Source organism: Temnothorax longispinosus, chromosome 1 (genome assembly GCF_030848805.1).
Source record: "Temnothorax longispinosus isolate EJ_2023e chromosome 1, Tlon_JGU_v1, whole genome shotgun sequence".
Taxonomy (NCBI): domain Eukaryota; kingdom Metazoa; phylum Arthropoda; class Insecta; order Hymenoptera; family Formicidae; genus Temnothorax; species Temnothorax longispinosus.
The window spans coordinates 12,561,687-12,583,521 of record NC_092358.1 but is presented as its reverse complement, the minus strand read 5'-3'; the positions used below and the strand labels follow the sequence as shown (position 1 = coordinate 12,583,521).

The following is a 21,835-nucleotide window of genomic DNA, read 5'->3' as shown; positions in this document are numbered from 1 at the left end:
ATAAACAATTTAGGGAAGTATGCAGGAGTAAAAAAGCAGCGCCAAGTTTTTTACAAGAAAAATTTATTTATTTTATTTTAATTAAATATTTTTATTTTGTACTGTTATCTCTTTAATTCTTTGTGATTAAAATGATTTTTTGTAATATTATAATTTTGTTAAAAAGAATTAAAGCTTGGAATGAGAAGACCCTTGAATGGGAATACAAAGATACGTACCACTTAAGTTTTATTTTTTAAAAGTAGTTGCGCAACAATTATTTTTCAAAACAATATATATATATACATATATATATATATATATATATATATATATGACATTCCAATGGTCCCTCCCTCTGTCCAAAAATTGAAGCGACTTACAATATTGCGTTTGGGCTTAAAATGTTCATATAAGCTTATGAGGCTATATGGTTATGGGGTTATGGGGTTTTGAGGGTTATAAGATCAAGGGGTCATGAGGTTAATAGTTTATAAGGGTTTTAGGGCCAAACAATTTAATTAAAGCGATTATTGAGATGAGACAAGTCGTATAAATCATATTGTAAGATCACTTCATCAGGTTTTTGGGTGATTTTGCTTATGGAGTCATGGGGTTATGGAGTTTTTTAAAAAGGCCACTCAAATTTTAAAAGCCCTCGCTTATACGAACATTTTAAGCCCAAACGCAATATTGTAAGTCGCTTCAATTTTTGGACAGAGGGAGGGGCCACTTGACGTGAATGTCACATATATATATATATATATATATATATATATATATATATATATATTCTCTTTGCAATTGGCGCAATTTAAAGATTTTACATTCTTTTTGAAATACATATCACTTGGGTTGAGTTAGGTAACGCAATTTTATAAATTATTTTGTTAGAGAGAAATAAAGCTACTACCATTTAAGATTTTTGGATTTACAACATACATTGCGCGTGCACTTGGTGCCTTTTTTTACCTTTTTTTGAAAAAAGTAATTTTGTACTGATATCATGCATTTTGTAATGATAAGCAAGTATCGGCAAAAAATTTCCATTTTTTATTTTTTAATTATTTACAAATTAGCAATAACAACAAATTAAATTTATATATATATAAATTTATATATATATCAATCAATCATCTTCATTTCTCTCCCCTTCCGGGGTTAGAAAGGCGTTTTTTTTTCTGGAAAAACGTTCCTAAAACCTCTACAATTATACATTCAATCATTAATCACATACATTTTACATGACGTTTTACAGGGACGTACCCAAACCCTTACACATATACCCGTAACCCAACCTGGCCATATGCGACCTAACATCATATTTCCTTTCCCCTCCCCTTTCATCCGGCACCCCTCTGTCACTCTCCCTCCGTTTCCTTCAGATCCGCATCTCTCTGACTCTCTCCTTCCTGGCGGGCCTCTTCGCTTTTGTCCGGCTCTCCCCCACCCTGCGTTCGGCGCCCTCCTTCCATCTTTCACTGTCCTTACTTTTTCTTCCTATCATCTTCCTCCTCGCCCGACTCCATCAACACACTCTCCTCCATTCTTTTCGTAATCTCGTCCTCCTCAGTTCTCTTCCAACTCCTGCTTTCCTCCTTTCTCCTTTCTTTTCTCCTTTCTTTCTCCTCTCTTTCTCTTACCCTCGTCTCCACCGATTTATCCTCGTCCATTTTCACCATTAATCTACTCCCTTCCTTTTTCCTTGCCTCCAAAACCTTCCACTTAATCTCCTCACTTCCCATCTTTACTAATATCGTCATCCAGTCCCCTCTCTGTCCTATCACACTTACCTCTTTTACCTCCACTTTCACCTTTAATCCATCCGCAAACGATTCCTTCACCTTCTCCGAATTTGATTCCTCTCCTTCCCATCTCTCCTTCTCAATCCTTATTATCACTTTCTTCCTTCTCTTCTCGTTGTCGCTCCTTTCAGACTCCTCCGCCCACCATTTCCTCTTACCAGTCCTACCTTTACTCTCTTCACTATCATTCCTCTTTCTTTTGCCCCCGCTCTGTTCCATCCTATCCACCTTTTTTTTCAATCTCTCTACCTCCTCCTTCATCTCCTCCTCTCTTCTTTTACATTCTTCTTTAACTTCCTTTATCATCTTCCATACTTTCTCTTCCACTATCTTTTCCACCGCCTCCTTCTCTATTATTATCTTCCCTCTGCATTCCATCTTTCTTTGGTTATCTGTAACACACGCATTTAATTACTCTTCTTTTCCTTACTGTGCTTTCTCTCCTGCCCCCTTCTCTCCCTCTGACCTATCACGCTTATCTCTTTCACCTCTACTTTTACCTTTGATCCTTCCGCAAACAATTCTATCAATAATCACCGCTTACTTTCTACTACCGCTCGCTTCGTCTCACAGCTCACCCGCTCTACTGCCATCACGTGCATTTCTTACATGTTCACCTCGCTCTATCGATCCCTTCCTTCGATCTCTCGATCTTGCCGCTTATCCGTCGACACACGTTGCGAAAACGCGTGTTGCGCATCCGCCTTAGTCTTTTCTGCCGCTCTCGCCTCTTGTGCCATCTCCTCCATCGCCCAACCTTACCGTCAACATAACCTCTCTCTCAGGCCTCCTCATCTCCAACAGATTTCTGCCGTCCCGCTTTATTTTCCACCTCGCCTCCCTCCATTTACTCCACCTCCTTTCGGCTTCCTTCACGCCGACCTTTTTTCCTCCACCTTCCCTCTCTATTATAACACCTTTTTCCGACGCTCCTTTCCTTCCTTTCTGCACTCCACCTGTTCCCCCGCCGAGGGCTACGGGGGAATCCCAAATTTATATACATATACACTCTAGGGTGGAGTGAACTTGTATATAAAAAACAAAATTTTTGATTTTTATAACGTAACTAGGCGGAAAAGCGGCGAATATATCTAAAACTAATATCTGTAAAATTTCAACTTGATCGGAGCTCATCTTCTGCCTCCAACTTTTTTTGAAAATTGTACTAAAAGCAAAATTGTGAAAATTAAAAAAAAAGACGCAGCTAAAAAGGAGGGGTGTCAATAAAGCCGTTTTTTGGCTTATGTCAGAATCGTTCCAAACTGTGGTATTTTCTTTCTACCGATGTAGCTCACAACCTCTTAGAACCGTTTGCTGTCCGAGCAATTAAAAGCTGAGAACGGGCAACTTAAAATCAAAAATTTAAATAATTTTCGTAAAACTTTGCATTCAGGGGTTTTTTGGGTCGCTGATTACGAATCCGTTCTCGAATTTTTAAAATTTAAAATGGCGGATCCAATATGACGGACGTAAAATCAAAAATTTAAATAATTTCCGTGAAACTTTGCATCTAGGAATTTTTTGGATCGCTGATTACGAATCCGTATTCAGATTTTTAAAATTCAAAATGGCGGATCTAATATGGTGGACGTAAAATAAAAAATTTAAATTTTTTTGTGAAACTTTGCATCCAGGAGTGTTTTGGGTCGCTGATTACAAATCCGTATTCGGATTTCTAAAATTCAAAATGGTGGGTCCAATATAGCGGACGTAAAATGCAATATTATGTCCGCCATATTAGACCCACTATTTTAAATTTTAAAAATCCGAATACGGATTCGTAATCAGCGCTCCAAAAAACCCCCAGATGCAAAGTTTCATTAAAATTGGTAAAGAAGAATAATTCGTGACTCCAAGAGTTAATTTTAAAAAATATTAATTAAAGTCTGGAATATTAATTTAAAAAACTGGAGGGTGATGGAGCAATTCTGACTTCATATTCGTTTTCAGCGGCTCAAAATACGTAAAGCCGGGTACAGACTTGAGCACGAACGCGCATGAGGCAAGCCGAGGCCGCACCGAATGCCTCGGCCTGCAAAATTGAAGTCTCAAGTCTGTACCCGGCTTTAAGCCGAGGCCGCATGAGCATACAAGTGTGGACGTTGATCCGAGGCGCGGCAGATTGCCTCGGATTATTCGCCGCACGGCCTCGGACCGAGCCGAACGCTGTCGGTCCGTCAAAGACAATTCGTGCTCAGTTTGGACGTGTTCAAGCACGCGTACGGAGGACAGCCGCGCACGACACGAAGTGAAGACCAGTTAATAAATTATCTACAGTATTTTCGATATTTTGCCTTTGATGGCATTCAACAAAAAAATAAAATTATCTTCTGACATTCTAACGAAGTTTCTGAATTGACCACTTTCTTTGTCAGCTAACAAATCATTTAGTAAACAGATGTTGTTCACATTGCTTAATCGGCTTCTCTTTAAATAAAACTGTGTTGATCACCAGCGCCTTTGCCATCTCGTTTTTCTCTTTTTTAAAATAAATTATACATATAAAATAATAAAACTGACACAAGCCACTGCAACATTTCCATGTTCGTGCCGCTGACTCTGAACGACTGGAGCAACGTCGAATAGTTGCCTCGACTTGCCTCATGCGTTCTCGTGCGGAGATTTCAATTTTTCAGTCCGAGGCATTCGGTGCGGCATCGGCTTGCCTCATGCGCGTTCGTGCTCAAGTCTGTACCCGGCTTAAGAATAGCATAGTCAGATTCCCAGCACAACCTACTTTTTTTGTGGGCTTGTGTTATTTGTTAAAGCAATATATATATATATATGGGGCAAAATTTGTCAACCGGGCCACCGGCCTGCCCATAATTGTTTTCATCGTAGAAAAACTACCTTGCGCTTAGAGGTAGCTATGGGTAAGAGCTATCGAAAGCCGTGTGCAACTTTGCAGAATTCAATGTGGCGGTACCAAAATGGCGACCAAAACATCTGAAATCCATGAACGGCTTCAATGAAATTATTAGAAAACGAAAAAAATTGTGATTAAAACAGCTCTAAAATGACCTGTGTTAGAGTTAATAGTAGGTTGACCACGAATCAGTAGCTGGGTGATCGAAATTTGGGATGGTAATCCAATATGGTGGTCAGAAACTGCATTTATGCACCGCAAACTACTGACAATTGACCGGATCCACTTGAAAATGGTTGTGCGGGTGGTTCATGGACTGTATATGACAAATCCGATCCCAAAGAACCAAAATCCAAAATGGCGATGATCGAAATCCAGGATGGTGATCCAATATGACGGCCGATCCACTCTGTATTGTAATCACTGAAAATTCAGCAGATTCACTCAAAATTCGACTTCTATAAAACTGGATTTATAAAAATGGATTTGACACCTAGGGAAAAACCCTTTTTACAACACCTCCACGGAAAATTCGACTTTCCATGCTTGTAGAGAGAGGCAAAAGTGGTCAATTTCACGCCAGGGCGGTCATAGCGAGCGAAAAGTAACCACTTTCCTCCCTAGGGAGGAAAGTAGCAACTTTCATCCTTGTTTAGCGGGTGGAAAGTGAGCACTTTCCGCCCGCTATGGCCGCCCTGGCGTAAAATTGACCACTCTCGCCCCTCTCTAGGCATGGAAAGTCGAATTTTCCGTGGAGGTGTTGTGAAAAGGGTTTTTCCCTAGGTGTCAAATCCATTTTTATGAATCCAGTTTCACAGAAGTCGAATTTTGAGTGAATCTGCTGAATTTCCAGCGATTTACAATACAAAGTGAATCGGCCGTCATATTGGATCACCATCCTGGATTTCGATCATCGCCATTTTGGATTTTGGTTCTTTGGGATCGGATTTGTCATATACAGTCTATGAACCACCCGCACAACCATTTTCAAGTGGATCCGGTCAATTGTTAGTAGTTTGCGGTGCGTAAATGCATTTTCTGACCACCATATTGGATTACCATCCCAAATTTCGATCACCCAGCTACTGATTCGTGGTCAACCTACTATTAACTCTAACACAGGTCATTTTAGAGCTGTTTTAATCACGATTTTTTTCGTTTTCTAATAATTTCATTGAAGCCGTTCATGGATTTCAGATGTTTTGGTCGCCATTTTGGTACCGCCACATTGAATTCTGTAAAGTTGCACACGGCTTTCGATAGCTCTTACCCATAGCTACCTCTAGGCGCAAGGTAGTTTTTCTGCGATGAAAACAATTATGGTCAGGCCGGTGGCCCGATTGACAAATTTTGCCCCATATATATATACAGGGTGTCCGAAAAATCGCCTACTCCACTTCGGGAGGTGATTCGGGACCCAAAAACAAGCAAAAAAGTTCATACAAACATAGGTCCGGAAATGAGCCGTTTCCAAGTTATAGCCACTTTTATGTTCAAAAATCGTAATTTAGAATCCGCTTGACATCCCTCTTTCTTAATTATTTCTTAAATTAAAAATTTTTATTTTTAAATATCAGTTAATTCATTAAAACTTAAACGATCCATTGATGAATACGGAAAGATTAGATACAACCTAAAAGTAAGGTGTTGTTAAATAATAATTTGAAACTTATTGAAAAGCAGTGATTTACTTACTGATTTTGAATAGGCATGAAAACAACTGATTTCAAGTAGCCGTGAAAACAACTAATTTTGAATAGCCGTGTAAACAACTGATTTCTTTTAAAAATAATGTAATCGTATTTACAAATATTGAAAAATTGAAAAAAAATAAAAAAATTAAAAATATTTAAAAATAAAAATTTTTAATTTAAGAAATAATTAAGAAAGCGGGATGCCAAGCGGATTCTAAATTACGATTTTTGAACATAAAAGTGGCTATAACTCGGAAACGGCTCATTTCCGGATCTATGTTTGTATGAACTTTTTTGCTTGTTTTTGGGTCCTGAATCACCTCCCGAAGTGGAGTAGGCGATTTTTTGGACACCCTGTATATATATATATATGTTTTTTTTTGCAATTGGCGCAATTTAAAGATTTTACATCTTTTTTTTAAATATAAATAACAAACACATGCACAGAATGTCGAGATTTGTTCAGAGCCACCAAAGCTTTTCCGACAGTCTAAATAAGGTTAATAAAGCCAAAAACAAATATATACATACGTCCAAAAAATTTGCTGCGTACAAAAAATATTCCTTCCTGACTGGTAAAACCTAAAAGAAAGGGTACTGTAACTCCACGATGTATTAACGTGCGTGGATGTTCCGGAAGAAATGGATTTGGTGACTTGGAATCTAAACTTGGTTTAAATGTGAGAACAATTTGATGGTATTCCTGCAAGAAGATATTATTAATGAAAACATTTTTTCAATGCACACATATAATCTATACATCTATAGCAATATTATCAATATCCTATTGCGCTTGTGTAATAATTGCAATAGTATTAAAAATAAAATCTATTTTTAGTTGTGTTACACACTCTCGCGTCTATACCTTTTTTGGCGGCGGATTAGGCTGAGTTTCCACTGAGCGCGTCACGCGTCGCGTCGTCTGTCGTTAACCAATCTAAACATTTCGTCACAAATAATGTAATAAAATAAGATGTTTTGATTGGTTGCAATGGACGACGCGACGCGTAACGCGCTCAGTGGAAACTTAGCTTTACTTAGATACTATACTATGGGAGCTTTCCAGCAAGTGACACAAGTCAACACAAGCATCGTTCTATCTTTTTTTTTGTAATGAGTAACAAAGATAAAACAATACTTGTGTCGACTTGTATCGCTTGCTGGAAAGCTCCCTATGTAAGCTATAAGCACGAATAAACTGTTCTCTTTGTTTCTGGCAGCTTACGCGTGCACATGTCTTTTTTTATTTTGTAGCGTACTAACGTATCCTTTCGAACATTTCGAATATTATAACAGGTTATGCATGAGCTCAGAAACATTAAATTAACGTGACATTTAGTGCAAGAGCTGTTTAGAAAAGTAAGAAGCGTGTCGCGGAAATTAAAGTGAAAGTGACCGAATGTGAGTGCCACGTGTCAGAGACAATATAATGGAAGATTCTGGAAGCCATGAAATCGGATAAGTCGAAAAGCTTATGGGTCAAGAAAACTACTCTTCGTGGAAGTTTGTGACGCACACGTGTCTTGAAGCACAAGATCTATGGGGCTATGTGCTGGGTACAACAGAATACATTGCAGACACAGAGAATATTAATCTAAAGCACGAGCTAAGATCGTACTGATTGTATGTATCCACCGAGGATTAGAATCGGGTCAGAGTCGAGTCAGAGTCGAGTTAAAGTTAGGTTAGTTTGCCTGTTTCCACCGGAGCAGAGTTACATTAGGGTTATGGCAAGGTTGCCTACAAAGAACATAATATCAGCAGTGACATCTCCGACCTGACAAGTTCTCTTGACGATCGAACGACTGAATATGCCGTTTCAATTTGTATACTGTAATTCTCAACAAACAATAAATTATGTAAGCGCTTATTGTATATTAATTTGGATTATACTTGTTACATGTTGTAATTTTAATGATTAGTTTTAGATGTGGCGTAGCAGGCATTATGCTTAACTAAATAATAATTTGTATCCGTGACGCTTGAAAAGAACCGAAACCCACGGTCAAAACATAGTGTTTTTTTTTTTTTTCAAATAAAGTTGGCCAGTTGGGTCGAATAAACGATACCTAAGCTGAATTTTTTTATCTACTGGCGATATAATTCTCAAATTTGCTGTTTTTAACAGAACATAATATTTAATACATATCTATTAAACATCTTCAATGTATATCCATGATATCTACGAGATATCCATTAGATGAATATAGATATCCAAATGTCCGCAATACGAGATCTAATGGATATCCATAGGGATATCCATTGGACATCTATTAAATATCTAGTAGATATTTATATAAATAACTATTGCACGACTAGTGAATATTGATTAGATATTTGCGTGGATATTTATTCAATATTTTTTATTTTTATATATGTCCATTATATACAAATAGAATCCCATAAAGGACATAAACGTTGAATTAACATCTCAAAAATATTATTTTTATAGATTTAAAAAAGGAGCCGGGTCCGAAGACCCGCAGATGTCGCGATTTTGCTTCGCCGGATACCTGGTTATATTTGCTTCCAACAGAAATTTACTTACGAGTTGGTCTTACCATTATGCGCCGCTTAGCGGCGTTGTTACAAACGAGTAAATATCTGTGGTAGACATGTGGTAGATATATTATACTTACAATAGTAGGCATGGATATGTGGATAACACGTGGATACCTAATGGATATCTTTGATACACAGTTGGAAATATTAAATATAACATAAATTACATGTCCCAAACGGTCCACTCATTGTGTTAATTTAACATAATATAAACATGTTAAATTATGATATAAATATTATGTCTATAATTTATTACAAAATAAAAATAAGTTTGATGATATGTGAACAAAAATTTTATGTACAACAAAGATCTGTATAATGTTAAATATAAATAAAAAAATATTTTTTAAACAAAACTATATTATTTTTATATTAATCTTACGATTACCTACTGTGACGTGAAAATTCGCGTCCACTTCCCGGACGGGCTCGGCCGAGGGGAGTTCGGGGATGCTTCCTCCTCGGAGCGAGGGGAGGGCGGTTGCGTGATATCGGTTGGTCAAATTTGCATTTAAGTTTTAAGGGATCGCCGGTGGTGACCGGAGTCAGACTGTAACGGCCGCGAGCTGTCAGGACTAAGGAAGCGGCCGGGGAGACATGGTCGCCAGCCGGGTCGCCCGGACCTCCCCGCAAGCGCATTGGAGTACCGCCGCGCCGGCTGGAAGCAGAGATCCCAGGTTTAGGTCTCTGCTACATAGCCTGTGGAGGGGATAGGCTGTGGAGGGGATAGGATCGCGTCACGTGACGCTGACGCACACAAGCCAAGCGCCCCGTGTACATGTGCGCTCAGCGCTCGGCCAGCCTCGGCCAGCTAGAGAGAGCAAACATGCTATGTTCTTTCTCTTTCTCTCTTGAACCGGCGCATCGTCAGCCTCGCAGACGAAATACGTATATTAGCGGCTTGACTGTCGCGTGGCTCTTTCTAGATGCGATCAGATGCGATACACTATCATATCGCTTAATGATTTTACAATTTAAAAGTTAAAATTATTAATTAATTAAATTACAATTTCTTGTGTATATAAAAAGTATTAATTTAAAAACAAAACCGAGAACTTGAGTCAGTAAATAATTAACAATCAGCACAGGAGTTGTGTTCGACCAAACTGGCAATTTTATTATTCAAAAGACGCTACGTTTCGATCGCAAAATTCGATCCTTTTCAAGTGTGTATAACTCACAAATATTATTTAGTTAGACATAGTTGCCAAAATATTGAATACATTGAATACAAAACTCGTGGACGACAAAACTAGATCTATTGCATATAAAGTGAGATCAGTTTTTTTGGAAATGTGGAACCACCTTTTTTCGATACCCCTCAAAACCAAGTCTTTCGGTATGTTTGTAAATAAAGCTGTGACATCTAAAGAGATGAGTATCTCATCGTCATTAATTTTTTTATTATTAATAAACTCAGCAAAGGCCCAGCTATCCTTGATGTGTGACTTAGGTTTTGGGATAGAGGAGTGCCAAATCTTTTGGAGGAGACTGGCTACATTATAAAGAGGGCTACCTAACGTTGAGACGATGATACGTAAGGGTAAACCAGCTTTATGCACTTTTGGTAGCCCGTAGGCCCTTGGAAGATTTCCGTTGGTACAATTCAGTTTTTGGTACATCTGATCACTGACGATGCCATTGTCATGCCAAGCTTTGACCAGTTCATTAATTTTAGTTGTAATCTTATTGATTGGATCTTTCGTTATTTTTTTAAGTAGTTTGGTCATTTAGCATTTCGGTCATTTGATTCGCATAAGAGTTCTTGTCTAAAATGACCGTTATTTGGCCTTTATCAGCTTTAGTGACAAGGACATCGTCATTATCACGTAGGAATTTTTTACAGATTGTAAATTCCTTTGTGAAATACCTATCGATGTGATTCATATGTTTATTAAAGCTAAGAAATTTGTGCAGTGAGTTGGTAATCAAACGACGTGTTTCATCAACTGCCTTATCCGGAATTTGTGTGTGTTGAATTCAAAATTTTTTATAACATCCAGAGACGCACGCACGCGATCTTTCTTCTCACTTGGATTAATAGGCAGAGCGAAATTGTCACCCAAGCTTAAGAAATTTAACACGTTGCTTGGAATAGATTTCCCACTCACGTTAATTATCCATTTGCTGCGGTCAATGCTCAAAAACGAATTGTAAAAAGTATTTTGTTTAGTCATAATTCTATCAAATTTATTTTTTAATCTAAATCTAGTTTTATCGTCATGTCTATTGATTTTGTAAGTGTTATGCTGGGTCTACAATGCGAGTCACAAAGTCGTGAGTCGCAAGAATTGACCAATCACAGTCGAATTTGAGGAGAATAATCGACTGTGATTGGTCAATTCTTGCGACTCACGACTTTGCGACTCGCATTGTAGACCCAGCATTAGAGTTATAAAAATTAATGATTAGGTCGTTAGGTAAAATAGAAGCAAGTTTTTCTTCAATTTTTTGTGACATTGGATCGCAGAATTTTCAAATCACAGTTAATGTCTTTGATTTCAAGATTAAGTATATCTCTTTGGTAACATTTATTGAGGCTGTTGAACTTGCGAATAGCATTATTGCTTCAAAAGGCGATGTTCAGTTTGAGGTTGTATATGTATATGTGGAGGTAGGAAGTCATCCCTTCTACATCGGATCAACGTGTTAAATTTCTTAAGCTTGGGTGACAATTTCGCTCTGCCTATTAATCCAAGTGGGAAGAAAGATTGCGTGCGTGCGTCCCTGGATGTTATAAAAAATTTTGAATTCAACACATACAAAATTCCGGATAAGGCAGTTGATGAAACACGTCGTTTGATTACCAACTCACTGCACAATATTCTTAGCCTTAATAAACATATGAATCACATCGATAGGTATTTCACAAAGGAATTTACAATCTGTAAAAAATTCCTACGTGATAATGACGATGTCCTTGTCACTAAGGACCGGTTGTTCCAACCTATTGGTAAGCTACCTGATAGTTAAATCACATGTCTATCTTTGTCCAATGTAAAGGATAAACAAAGACATACATATGATTTAACTATTAGGTAGTTTACCAACAGGCTGGAACAACCAGCCCTAAAGCTGATAAAGGCCAATAACGGTCATTTTAGACAAGAACTCTTATGCGAATCAAATGACCGAAATGCTAAATAACCAAACTACTTATAAAAAATTAACGAAAGATCCAATCAATAAGATTACCAAAATTAATGAACTGGTCAAAGCTTGGCATGACAATGGCATCGTCAGTGATCAGATGTACCGAAAACTGAATTGTACCAACGGAAATCTTCCAAGGGCCTACGGGCTACCAAAAGTGCATAAAGCTGGCGCCGGTTCAAGAGAGAAAGAGAAAGAGCATAGCATGTTTGCTCTCTCTAGCTGGCCGAGGCTGGCCGAGCGCTGAGCGCACATGTACACGGGGCGCTTGGCTTGTGTGCGTCAGCGTCACGTGACGCGATCCTATCCCCTCCACAGCCTATCCCCTCCACAGGCTATGTAGCAGAGACCTAAACCTGGGATCTCTGGCTGGAAGCCACTCCGCACTCGGTTACAACAGCGGCAGGAGAGGAATCGAGAGGACCCCGGCGCACACCCGAGCGAATTGCCACTCAGGCCAGGGTGCCCAGGAGCGGCCCAGGGAAGTGCGCAGCCCTGTGGCCGCCACCCCGAGGGGCTGACGGCGGACGGGGCCGAGGTCCGGCCAGCCTGACCCCGAACGCCGGCTTAATCATCGCGGCCCGGACAGCCGGTTGATTTTAAAAGCCCGCGCCGAGTCAGAGATAGCTGGAGTGGCGTCGCCGGAAGAAGAGGCGCGCGAGAAGCTGAGGCGCCGATGAGAGCGTTCTAGAGTTGGAGTGGCGCCCCCGGAAGGAGCGGCGCACGGGCAGCCTAGGCGCCGGAAGCGCTAGGATCGGCAATCCGGTCGAGCGACACGCTGCAGCGCAGGCGCGGGAAACCGGCGTGATCCCGGCGGACCATCGTTTCGTCACTGTTGTGCCGGCGAGGATCGCGGAAGGATCGCCCGAACTACGAGCTGCCCGGACAAAAGGAGAATCCACGTCGACATTGTAAGGTCACCACCCTGGCGTCCCCGCGTTAAGGTTGTATGACCCGTAAGATCTCTGCCAAAAGTTTAAGAAACGTAACATAAAGCTAATTAACATATTTAAGAAGATATTCTTTACTGGAAAGTAACATTTATATTAATATTTTATTAAAATAACGGTTGCCTGTGTTTTTAAGAGCTATAGAGACATTTTTATGCATATTTTCTCGTATGCAAACTTTCACTTTTAATGATTTTTAGAAAGACTGTACCTGACTTGCAACTGACACAAACGAAAATCTGAAAGTGTGAAAATCTTCAAAAAGTAACAAAACATAGTAACTACTGTTTAAAAATACTAATGAAATTATATTACGTTATTTATTTACGTCATTTATTAATAAATTAAATACAATAGCTCTCATAAAAAAGTATTTTGATCGCAACAACGTCGCATTTTCTGTAAGTTGGTAGCATTGATCTCACTCGACATCAGCTGCGTGAACGCGAAGTGTGTGCTCTGAGCACGTGTAATATACAGACGCAACGTTTGAGGTTAGTTTTCGCTTGCGCTACGAAAATGCCAAAAGTAAAACGTTACATGTGCCATGGAATTGTTACAATCATCTGGTGTAGTTTCGACTCGTGTCTTCAAATTACGTTTCCCAGTATTTGTCTGTGCTAACCGTTGATTGTACACTTTTTCAGTGACAACTTTTCCTTTCCACATGTAACGTTTTACTTTCGGCATTTTCGTAGCGCAAGTGAAAACTAACCTCAAACGATGCGTCTGTATATTACACGTGCTCAGAGCACACTTTCGATACACAGGAGGCTCTATTGGAAAAAGTAACGGACCTCTGTAGTATTTGTTATCCTTTACGGAGAGTGACGGAGAGAGAGGTTCTAATGTGACGTCATAGTGCGCTGTTGCCGGATCTCTGTACTTACGAGTTCAGCGAGACCAAGCGAGACTGTTTTCTGTTTGGTTTTTATTTAATATTTCAGAAAATATCCTCGAAGTCATAATTTTTTTGGTTCTAATTTGTTTGTAAGATGTTTATTAATATTTCTGCAAAGTTTTAAAAGGATGCCATATTTTCTTCGATATTAATTTCTCAAATGAAGTTGAAAAAACAGTGAAACTTGATGAATTCCCATAAGAGCCTATGTTAAATTCAAATTGTTATAACTTTTGAACGGGCCTCGCAAACTTGTTCAAACTTGGCACAATGCTTTATTATTATAATACTCATCACCTGACAAAGTTTGAAGAATTTGGCATTTTTTCTTCTAAGGGGTCATACAACCTTAAGAAAGGAGGGTTCGCTCGAGGCGCTGGCCCCCAGGCCAGCACGTATCGGATACCTCGGCGCAGCAGGAATTACCTGTGGACGGCGGTATGAGCGCGTGCGTTACCTTGCGCTCGCATTCGGGAGAATCGTCTTGGAATTCGTGCAGGGGCCCCGCCGAGAGTGAACTCTCATGTAAGTAGAGACCAATTGTGCCCTCTCCGGAAATACCGCCACGGCTGACAGTCGCGTGGCGTTAATTTGTGTGAGTCGAATAATCGTGTCGCATTTCCTCGTGCTAATCGTGTCGAATTGTGTCGCGTTTTTTTGTGTTGATATTAGTAATCGTGTTGCGTTCCATTGTGTTAAAGTTCGTAATCGTGTCGCGTTTTATCGTGTTCTCGAGAGTAATCGTGTCGCGTTTCCTCGCGTGAATTGAGATAACCGTGGCGTGCCTTGCGTGGCGATAATGGTAGTGAGTTGCAAAGGAAATGGCGAGCCGCGAGTGGTCATGTAGTTTGAAGGGCACTCGCCCTCGTTAAATAACGTATCCGGGCCCTTGAGGACGGCGAAAATTGCGTTTGGCGGGACGGGAAGATCGTCGGGATCGACGCGGGGCCGCGGAATTTCCGGGCTTGCGAGAGAATTCGGGATTCGCGTGGCAAACCGCGGGATCGTCCGCGATACGAGTCTTTGGTTTTGTGTTTGGGGGCGATCGCCGGCCAGCGTGGCCTACACGGGTACGCGTCGAAGTTGCAAACGGAGGTGCGACGACTCGGTTCGTCGGCCTCGTGGCCTAAGTATTCTTTGCGTGTTCGCAGTAAGGTACCGCGTTGCCTTAATTATTTCTCGCGTGAATATTTCGTGTGTTCGTCTGCGTTGACTATTGTTTTGCGTTCCTCTGTGCGTTAATCTTGTATGAGTTCATCTATCGTGTTTAACAGTCGGCATTATCGCGTTTATATATTTTGAGATTCTGGCGTTACTCTACCCGACCTTCTCGCGTCCGTCTACGGCGTGGGTTATCCGGCATTCTTGCGTCAGCACACCCGACCTTTCCGTGGTAATCTACTCAACATCCTCACGTTAATTCGTCGCATCGGCGTCGATCCGCCGTCGCTAGAGTCTCTTTACCGCATGATTTAATTTCGAATGTGATATGCTCGGATCGATTATACCAACATCTACACTGACCGATATTATATTGCAACTACATTATATCTACACCTACTCTGCCTGATTAAATATGTTACTTGTTATCCTGTTACTATAATTTTGTGTGATTAATTGCGTTATGCCTTTTCTCCGAATTCCCTGAAAGGAAGCTACGCCCTGAGGCGTCGCCGGGGATATCGCGCTGTTTAGAATAAAGTACGGTGGTGCGATCAGTCGCACCTGGCGCCCAATCATTTTGTGTCGGAATTAGTTGCGCGTGCTGCCAATCCACGATAGCTCTTCACCGGATTGCGAGACCGGGGGAAAAAGCGTCGCACTACATATATATATTTAACATTTGATTTACTTAAATATGAATTTAACACAAATAAATCAAATAACATAATCAAAATTAGTTAGATTAACACATAAATATGTTACATTTTTTTAGGGCGGCGGTGTGGTCTAGTGGTAGAGCGCCAGACTCGTAATCTGAGGAACCAGGTTTGAGTCCACTAGAGCCATGTATCATGGAAAAAGTTTTTTCCGAAAAACCGCGCCTCTCCGTGCAAGATGCGTGTAGGGAGCAGCATATCAGTCTCCCTTCCGATTGGTCAGCCCCCTCTCCAGCGCCAGCAAGAGGGGTTGAGAGTTACGAGGTTGGCAGAACTGAGTTACGAAGACCGTTAGAATTGTATCGAGACTCGTGGCTGTTGCGTGGCTTGCAATAAAGTTTTATTCTAACATTAGTAATCCAGTGTGTAATCATTCCTCGATTCCTCTCATCAATACGTCGGTAGTAGGCCGACACCCGGAGGGATAATCGACCTCCTGTGGTACCGAATTTCTACATGCGGAGAAAACTGGGCTCCGTCTGTCGGAAGAGACGTTAAACCGTTGATCCGAAGGGTTAAATACCTCATGAAAAGTCACCAATTCGCTCGATAAGCATGGTGACTTCTAGTTAGCGTAGGGCTGACAACGCACCTAATGAAACAAATCTGTCATGAACACATTACTATAGTAATGCAGGCCAAGGCTCTCCCGAGCTGTAGTGCCATGGATTTATTTATTTTATTTTATGTTACATTTTTAACACATAAATTGTAACAAGGACCTTTTTTAACAAAAATACACAAACTTTTTTTACTGTGTAGATATTTTGTTGACATGGATATGTGGATAACGCGTGGATATCTAATGGATATTTTTGATAGATATTTTGTGTGGACATGGATATGTGAATAACGCGTGGATATCTAATGGATATCTTTGATAGATATTTTGTGGGCATGGATGACGTGTGGATATCTAATAGATATCCCTACTGATTATTTGAGAGATATGGATATTTTTACATTTATTAGATATCTATTAAATATCCATAATAGATATGGACGCAAATGCCTTATCATATGGATATGTATATATCCACTGGATATCTATTAAATATTTTGTTCTTTATGAGTGAACGTTACCAACTGTGTAAAATGTCAGCTGTATACAACAGTAGCACAGTATAAGTACATACAGTAGGGACACTGAGCGTCGGCACCTTTGATGTAGTGGGTTCCAAATCACATGACCGCCATCTTCTCTGTAGGATAGAGAGCTGTAAGAGAGAAAGAGAGAGAAGTATTTTCCTTTTTGTCATACATACAGGCCGCCTTATTCTCTGTAGGATATACCGATCATGCGCACTGGAAATTGAAGACCACTAAAAAAGTTCAGTGTCTCTACCTAGACAGCACACGGATATCCGATGGACATCCATAAGACGTCTTTTAAGGACATTGAGAACGTCCATAGTATATCTGTTTATGAAATTGGTGGACATGCTTATATCCCTAAAACATGTCCACAGGATATCCGATGGACGTCCTATGGACATGATAATAAAAGGGAACATCCAGAATTGCAATTTACATTAAAAGGATAAAAACAATGAAATATATAAATATTTTAAAATAATATACCCAGACAGCATAGGATATTCTATGGATGTCCGTTTTATGTCTATTTTTTGTCAGGATGTCCATGGACCTTATAAAGATATCCATAGGATATACATTTGTGGACACTCTGGGAATATCCCAAAATGGACAAGTTTGTATGTCCATATGCTATATCTTATCCATATTCTTCTATGCCAACGCCATCTGCATGTAATTCCGAACCCGATCTCTTTCTGTTTCCTTCTATGGCCGGGCAGGGATCTCACGTCGATCACGTCGAAAATTATACGTTATTTATATTAAAAGTAATCCTTTTTCTTTTTTTACATCTAAAAAACGTATTGTGTGCCATTTGGTTTTATATTATTATATATATACTGTATGTACTTATACTGTGACAGTAACCTCTGTCGGGTCTTCCGGAGGAATATAGACCCATGATAATGGGCCGCGAAAGTTCGGGCCCTTCTATAACTGCAGACGCCATGAAGATCAAGCTATTACAAGACGTAAAGAAAAATCATACACAATCTATCGGCGAAACAGAAACAGTAGCGTTATATACTAAGACGGGTGAGAAGATTGGCAAGGACAAAAAGGTAAAGCAAAGAAATTTTTTATCTGTGGAAAAACAAGCCATTTCGCTGCGAGATGCCGGAATAAGTCACGAGAAGGGATTATAAGAGCAGAGAAGAAAACAAACATAAGGCATTTGCGACTTTCAAGAAAGGACATTACTATACTATTACATGTAAGGGCCAGCGCACGTACATTGCCATATCGTACGATTGGTTTGCGTGTCGCATAATGCAAAATTCTCACGTAAGGCGTAAGACGCTTCGGCAATGTTCGTGCGCTGGCCCTTAGTTACGTTACATTTTTCTTTGTGCGTTGCCGTAAAATTAGCTTACGTGTCGTGTAACGCAAGATTCTCACGTCTAGGCGTGAGACGCTACGGCTAATGTACAGACGGCGTCATTAATGCCTGGTCCCCAAAATTAGATGTAATTCGGAAATTCACTCTTCGTCTCTTTCTAATTGTCCCCCTTAGAAAGAGACAAAAAGTGAGTTTCCAAAACGCATCCAATTTTGGGGACCAGACATTAATGACGCCGTCTGTACGCGCGCTGGCTCTAAGCTGTAAGCACGAATAAACCGTTCTTTTTGTTTTTGGCATGTGTGCACATGTCTTCTTTCCTTTTGTAACGTATAACTAACGTATCCTTTCGAACATTCCGAATATTATAACAAATAGAATATTAAAGGCGTCTTCCATTGGGAAAAACTCACTGGCACTCATTGTCAGTGTCTCAGAAACATGCTCACTAATTCTACCAATGAAATACGCTTCAAGCACTCAGTGCTGCCAGTGCCAGTGAGTTTTTCCCAATGGAAAACGCTATAAGATACTTACTATTTCTGATAAGAGTGATTTTTGTTCAGTCTCTATGAGCTTCTTTGCATCGATTGTTTTGAGAAATTCGTATGCGACTTTCGGATCTGAAGTCGCCTTTCCAAGTTTTTCGACGAGTTTAAAACCCAACATTGTTTCATTATTTGTCCAGTCATCAAAGGCCCAAGGATTTGTGATAACACCGCTTTGTGAAATTGCCTTATGAAACAAACCTATAAAGCGCGCAGTTTAATTAATTCAATACAATTAATAAAAGTTATATTGGTTCCTTATAGAGGAAGCTTTCTTTTCATGAAAAAATTCATTTTTCAGTTTTTTTTGCCAATGTGTTTAGAATGTTCTAAAACGTCGAAAAATCACATTTTTACAAAATGTCCGCGCGCGCGTGTGTGTGTGTGTGTGTGTGTGTGTGAGTGTACGGATTTGATGTCCGTGGTTGCTCTAACTTCCGCAAATTTTGAGATATTGAGCTCAAATTTTTTTAAATGTAGAGTATTATTAAAGGAAAGTTGGTATTGAATTTAGTGATGATCGGTAAAGGGGTTCATTTTTTATAAAATTTTGATTTTTTTGAAAAATGTCTGTGGCAGCTCTAATTTCCGCAAATTTTGAGATATTAGGTTATTTCAGTACGTGATATAGATTTCAACTCGGGAGCTCCGAGGGGGAATGAGGGAGGTGGGTATCGGATTACGCGGGGGGTGAGGAGGAGGGGAGGGGGCGGGTATTGAATTTCGCGGGGGGTGAAGGGGAGGGGGACGGGGTATCAAGTTACACAGGGGTATCAAATTACAAGGAGATAACGCAGAGGTGAGGGGGAGGAGGAGGGGTATCGCGTTACACAAGGTTATCGGGTTACGTGGGGAAGGGGGAGGGGAGGGGGTTAACCTTGGCATACCACAAGTATGACTCACCGGGATGAGTCACGCGGGATGACTCACTCGCGCCGCGGGTTCGCAAGTCCGCGTTCGCGGTCGCGCTGCGGGGTCCGCGTGGGGGTTCGCGGGGGGGGGGCCGCGTGGGGGTTCCGCGTTCGCGTTCGCGGTCGCGCCGCGGGGGCCTCGTTCGCAACGACGCCGTTAGGCGGCGCACAATGGGTAAGACTAACTCGATAGCGCACTGCGTAGGAGCGTGTTTAATAACGCTAACGCATCGAACCTGTCGGAGCATGTTCGTCGTAAACAACATTTTTCTAGGAAAAGAGAGGGTGTTACCGCGTAGACTAAACAAGCTATCTACGCAGTACGCGAGACAAAGGAAAAAATGACGCATCGAACCTGTTGGAACATGTTCGTCGTAAACAACATTTGATAAAATATAGGTAGGGATAGACATGCACGCAAAGAAATTACATCGTTTATTTAGATGTAAAAAAACCTGTTTATTTAACTCTTTTTTTACATAATATATCTTACGTGCTAAAAAACTAAAGCTACGAGCTCACCATCGATGAGCTGATTTGTATTGAACGCATCGCTAGCGTATATTACATTCGACGCTTCCTTGGGATCCGTCACAGTGGATGCAATATCGGAGAACTGCGCAAATTTTGCATCGACTGCCGCAAGTATTCTGACCAATCGATCGAATCTTGCATCGATGCACCGATCGAGATCGAACATACGATGCAACGTCGATTCGGTCACCATCAAGCGTACGTTTACAGATTCTAGACGTATGAGTTTGACGTTATTAACCGACGTACAAACTCTCACCGTTAGCGGTCCAACGTTTATAAAACTATGGACATCTTTGTAGTCATTGCGAAAGAAATTCCGAATATTTCGCCGTTGCTCATAGAGTGCCTTCCACGTTTCGAGAGATAACAGCAGTTCCTTTCCTCGATGATCTCCAACGGCGATCTTCACGTAGCTCGGTGGACCTACCATTGATACCAATTTCGAGAAATTTGTATCCCGTAGCTGTCAACGCGTATCGTCTGCTGAGTATACGAACCGCGCGACGCTCCAACGAAATGCTGTATAAAAAAAATGAAATTAGTTTTATTTATCGTAAGTATTACAATTTGCAAATATATGAAAACTAGGGTAGGCTCTATATGTTTTTTTATCATAAACGAAACTTATTTATTACATCTGGCATTATACGTTTGAGTTTCAACGTCATGAATCGGCACGTAATAATTCACGGCATTCACGCGTTTTGCACCGTTGTTGCTGCTGCTGCTGCTGCTGCTGTTGCATCCTTCAAAGGAGAACATTTTCTCACCCTCTAGGCTCTGAGAAGTTGACCGTTAGTACAAGCGACCGCGACAAGACTGATCATATGAAATTAATCGAGTATACGCGACAATTCTAAAAGTAATGATGTGGTGGTGGGAGAAAGGGGAGGGGGAATTAATGTTTATAGAACTATGCAATGGAATTTTTTTTAGAAAAGGGGGAAGTAAAGCCTACTCGGTAAATGTTTAGTATAACGCTCTCCTCTTCGATTTTCTTAAAACTTTGTAAAATTGTTTATTTCTGTGTGTAAAAAACATTTTGAGAAGGAAAATCGTCGCTCAGGTCTCGTTTTTTTAAAATTTAATTTCAAAGTTTTGATGTCGGTAAGGTAGGAAAATGATAATTTACGTTTTTAAAGTACTGCGCAACTTCATTTGAAGGTCACGTGACAACTGTTTGCTAATTAAATACAAAATATCTGCTTAAAACATGTGTGTGCCCTGCTTTAACAAAAATCCGAGCGAAAATCATAACTTTTATAAAGCAGTGGATACACACGTGTGTACCCTGTTTTAACGAAAATCACAACTTCTATAAAGCAGGCATACATACGTGTGTGTGTGTGCCCTGCTTTAACGAAAATCACAACTTCTATAAAGTAGGGCATACACACGTGTGTGTGCGTGCCCTGCTTTAACGAAAATCACAACTTCTATAAACCAGGGCATACACACGTGTGTTTGTGCCCTGCTTTAACGAAAATCACAACTTCTATAAAGCAGGGCATACTCACGTGTGTTTGTGCCCTGCTTTAACGAAAATCACAACTTCTATAAACCAGGGCATACACACGTGTGTTTGTGCCCTGCTTTAACAAAAATCACAACT

General features: G+C 40.3%; 1 protein-coding gene and 1 pseudogene across 9 annotated transcripts in view; both read right to left on the bottom strand.

Annotated features, from left to right (window-relative positions):
* Window positions 1-21,835, bottom strand: part of LOC139809040 (esterase FE4-like) — a 282,671-nt gene that overhangs the window by 58,253 nt on the left and 202,583 nt on the right. For 8 of the 9 annotated variants that reach the window (XM_071771673.1, XM_071771691.1, XM_071771698.1 and 5 more), the window contains 3 exons: window positions 18,765-18,976; window positions 16,927-17,007; window positions 6,876-7,047 (listed from right to left, as the gene is read on the bottom strand). In XM_071771673.1, coding sequence (XP_071627774.1) covers window positions 6,876-7,047; window positions 16,927-17,007; window positions 18,765-18,976 — 465 coding nt within the window. The remainder of the gene's footprint in view (window positions 1-6,875; window positions 7,048-16,926; window positions 17,008-18,764; window positions 18,977-21,835) is intronic. The other variant, XM_071771709.1, reaches the window with a different exon arrangement.
* Window positions 20,099-21,835, bottom strand: part of LOC139813043 (uncharacterized) — a 78,826-nt pseudogene continuing 77,089 nt past the window's right edge.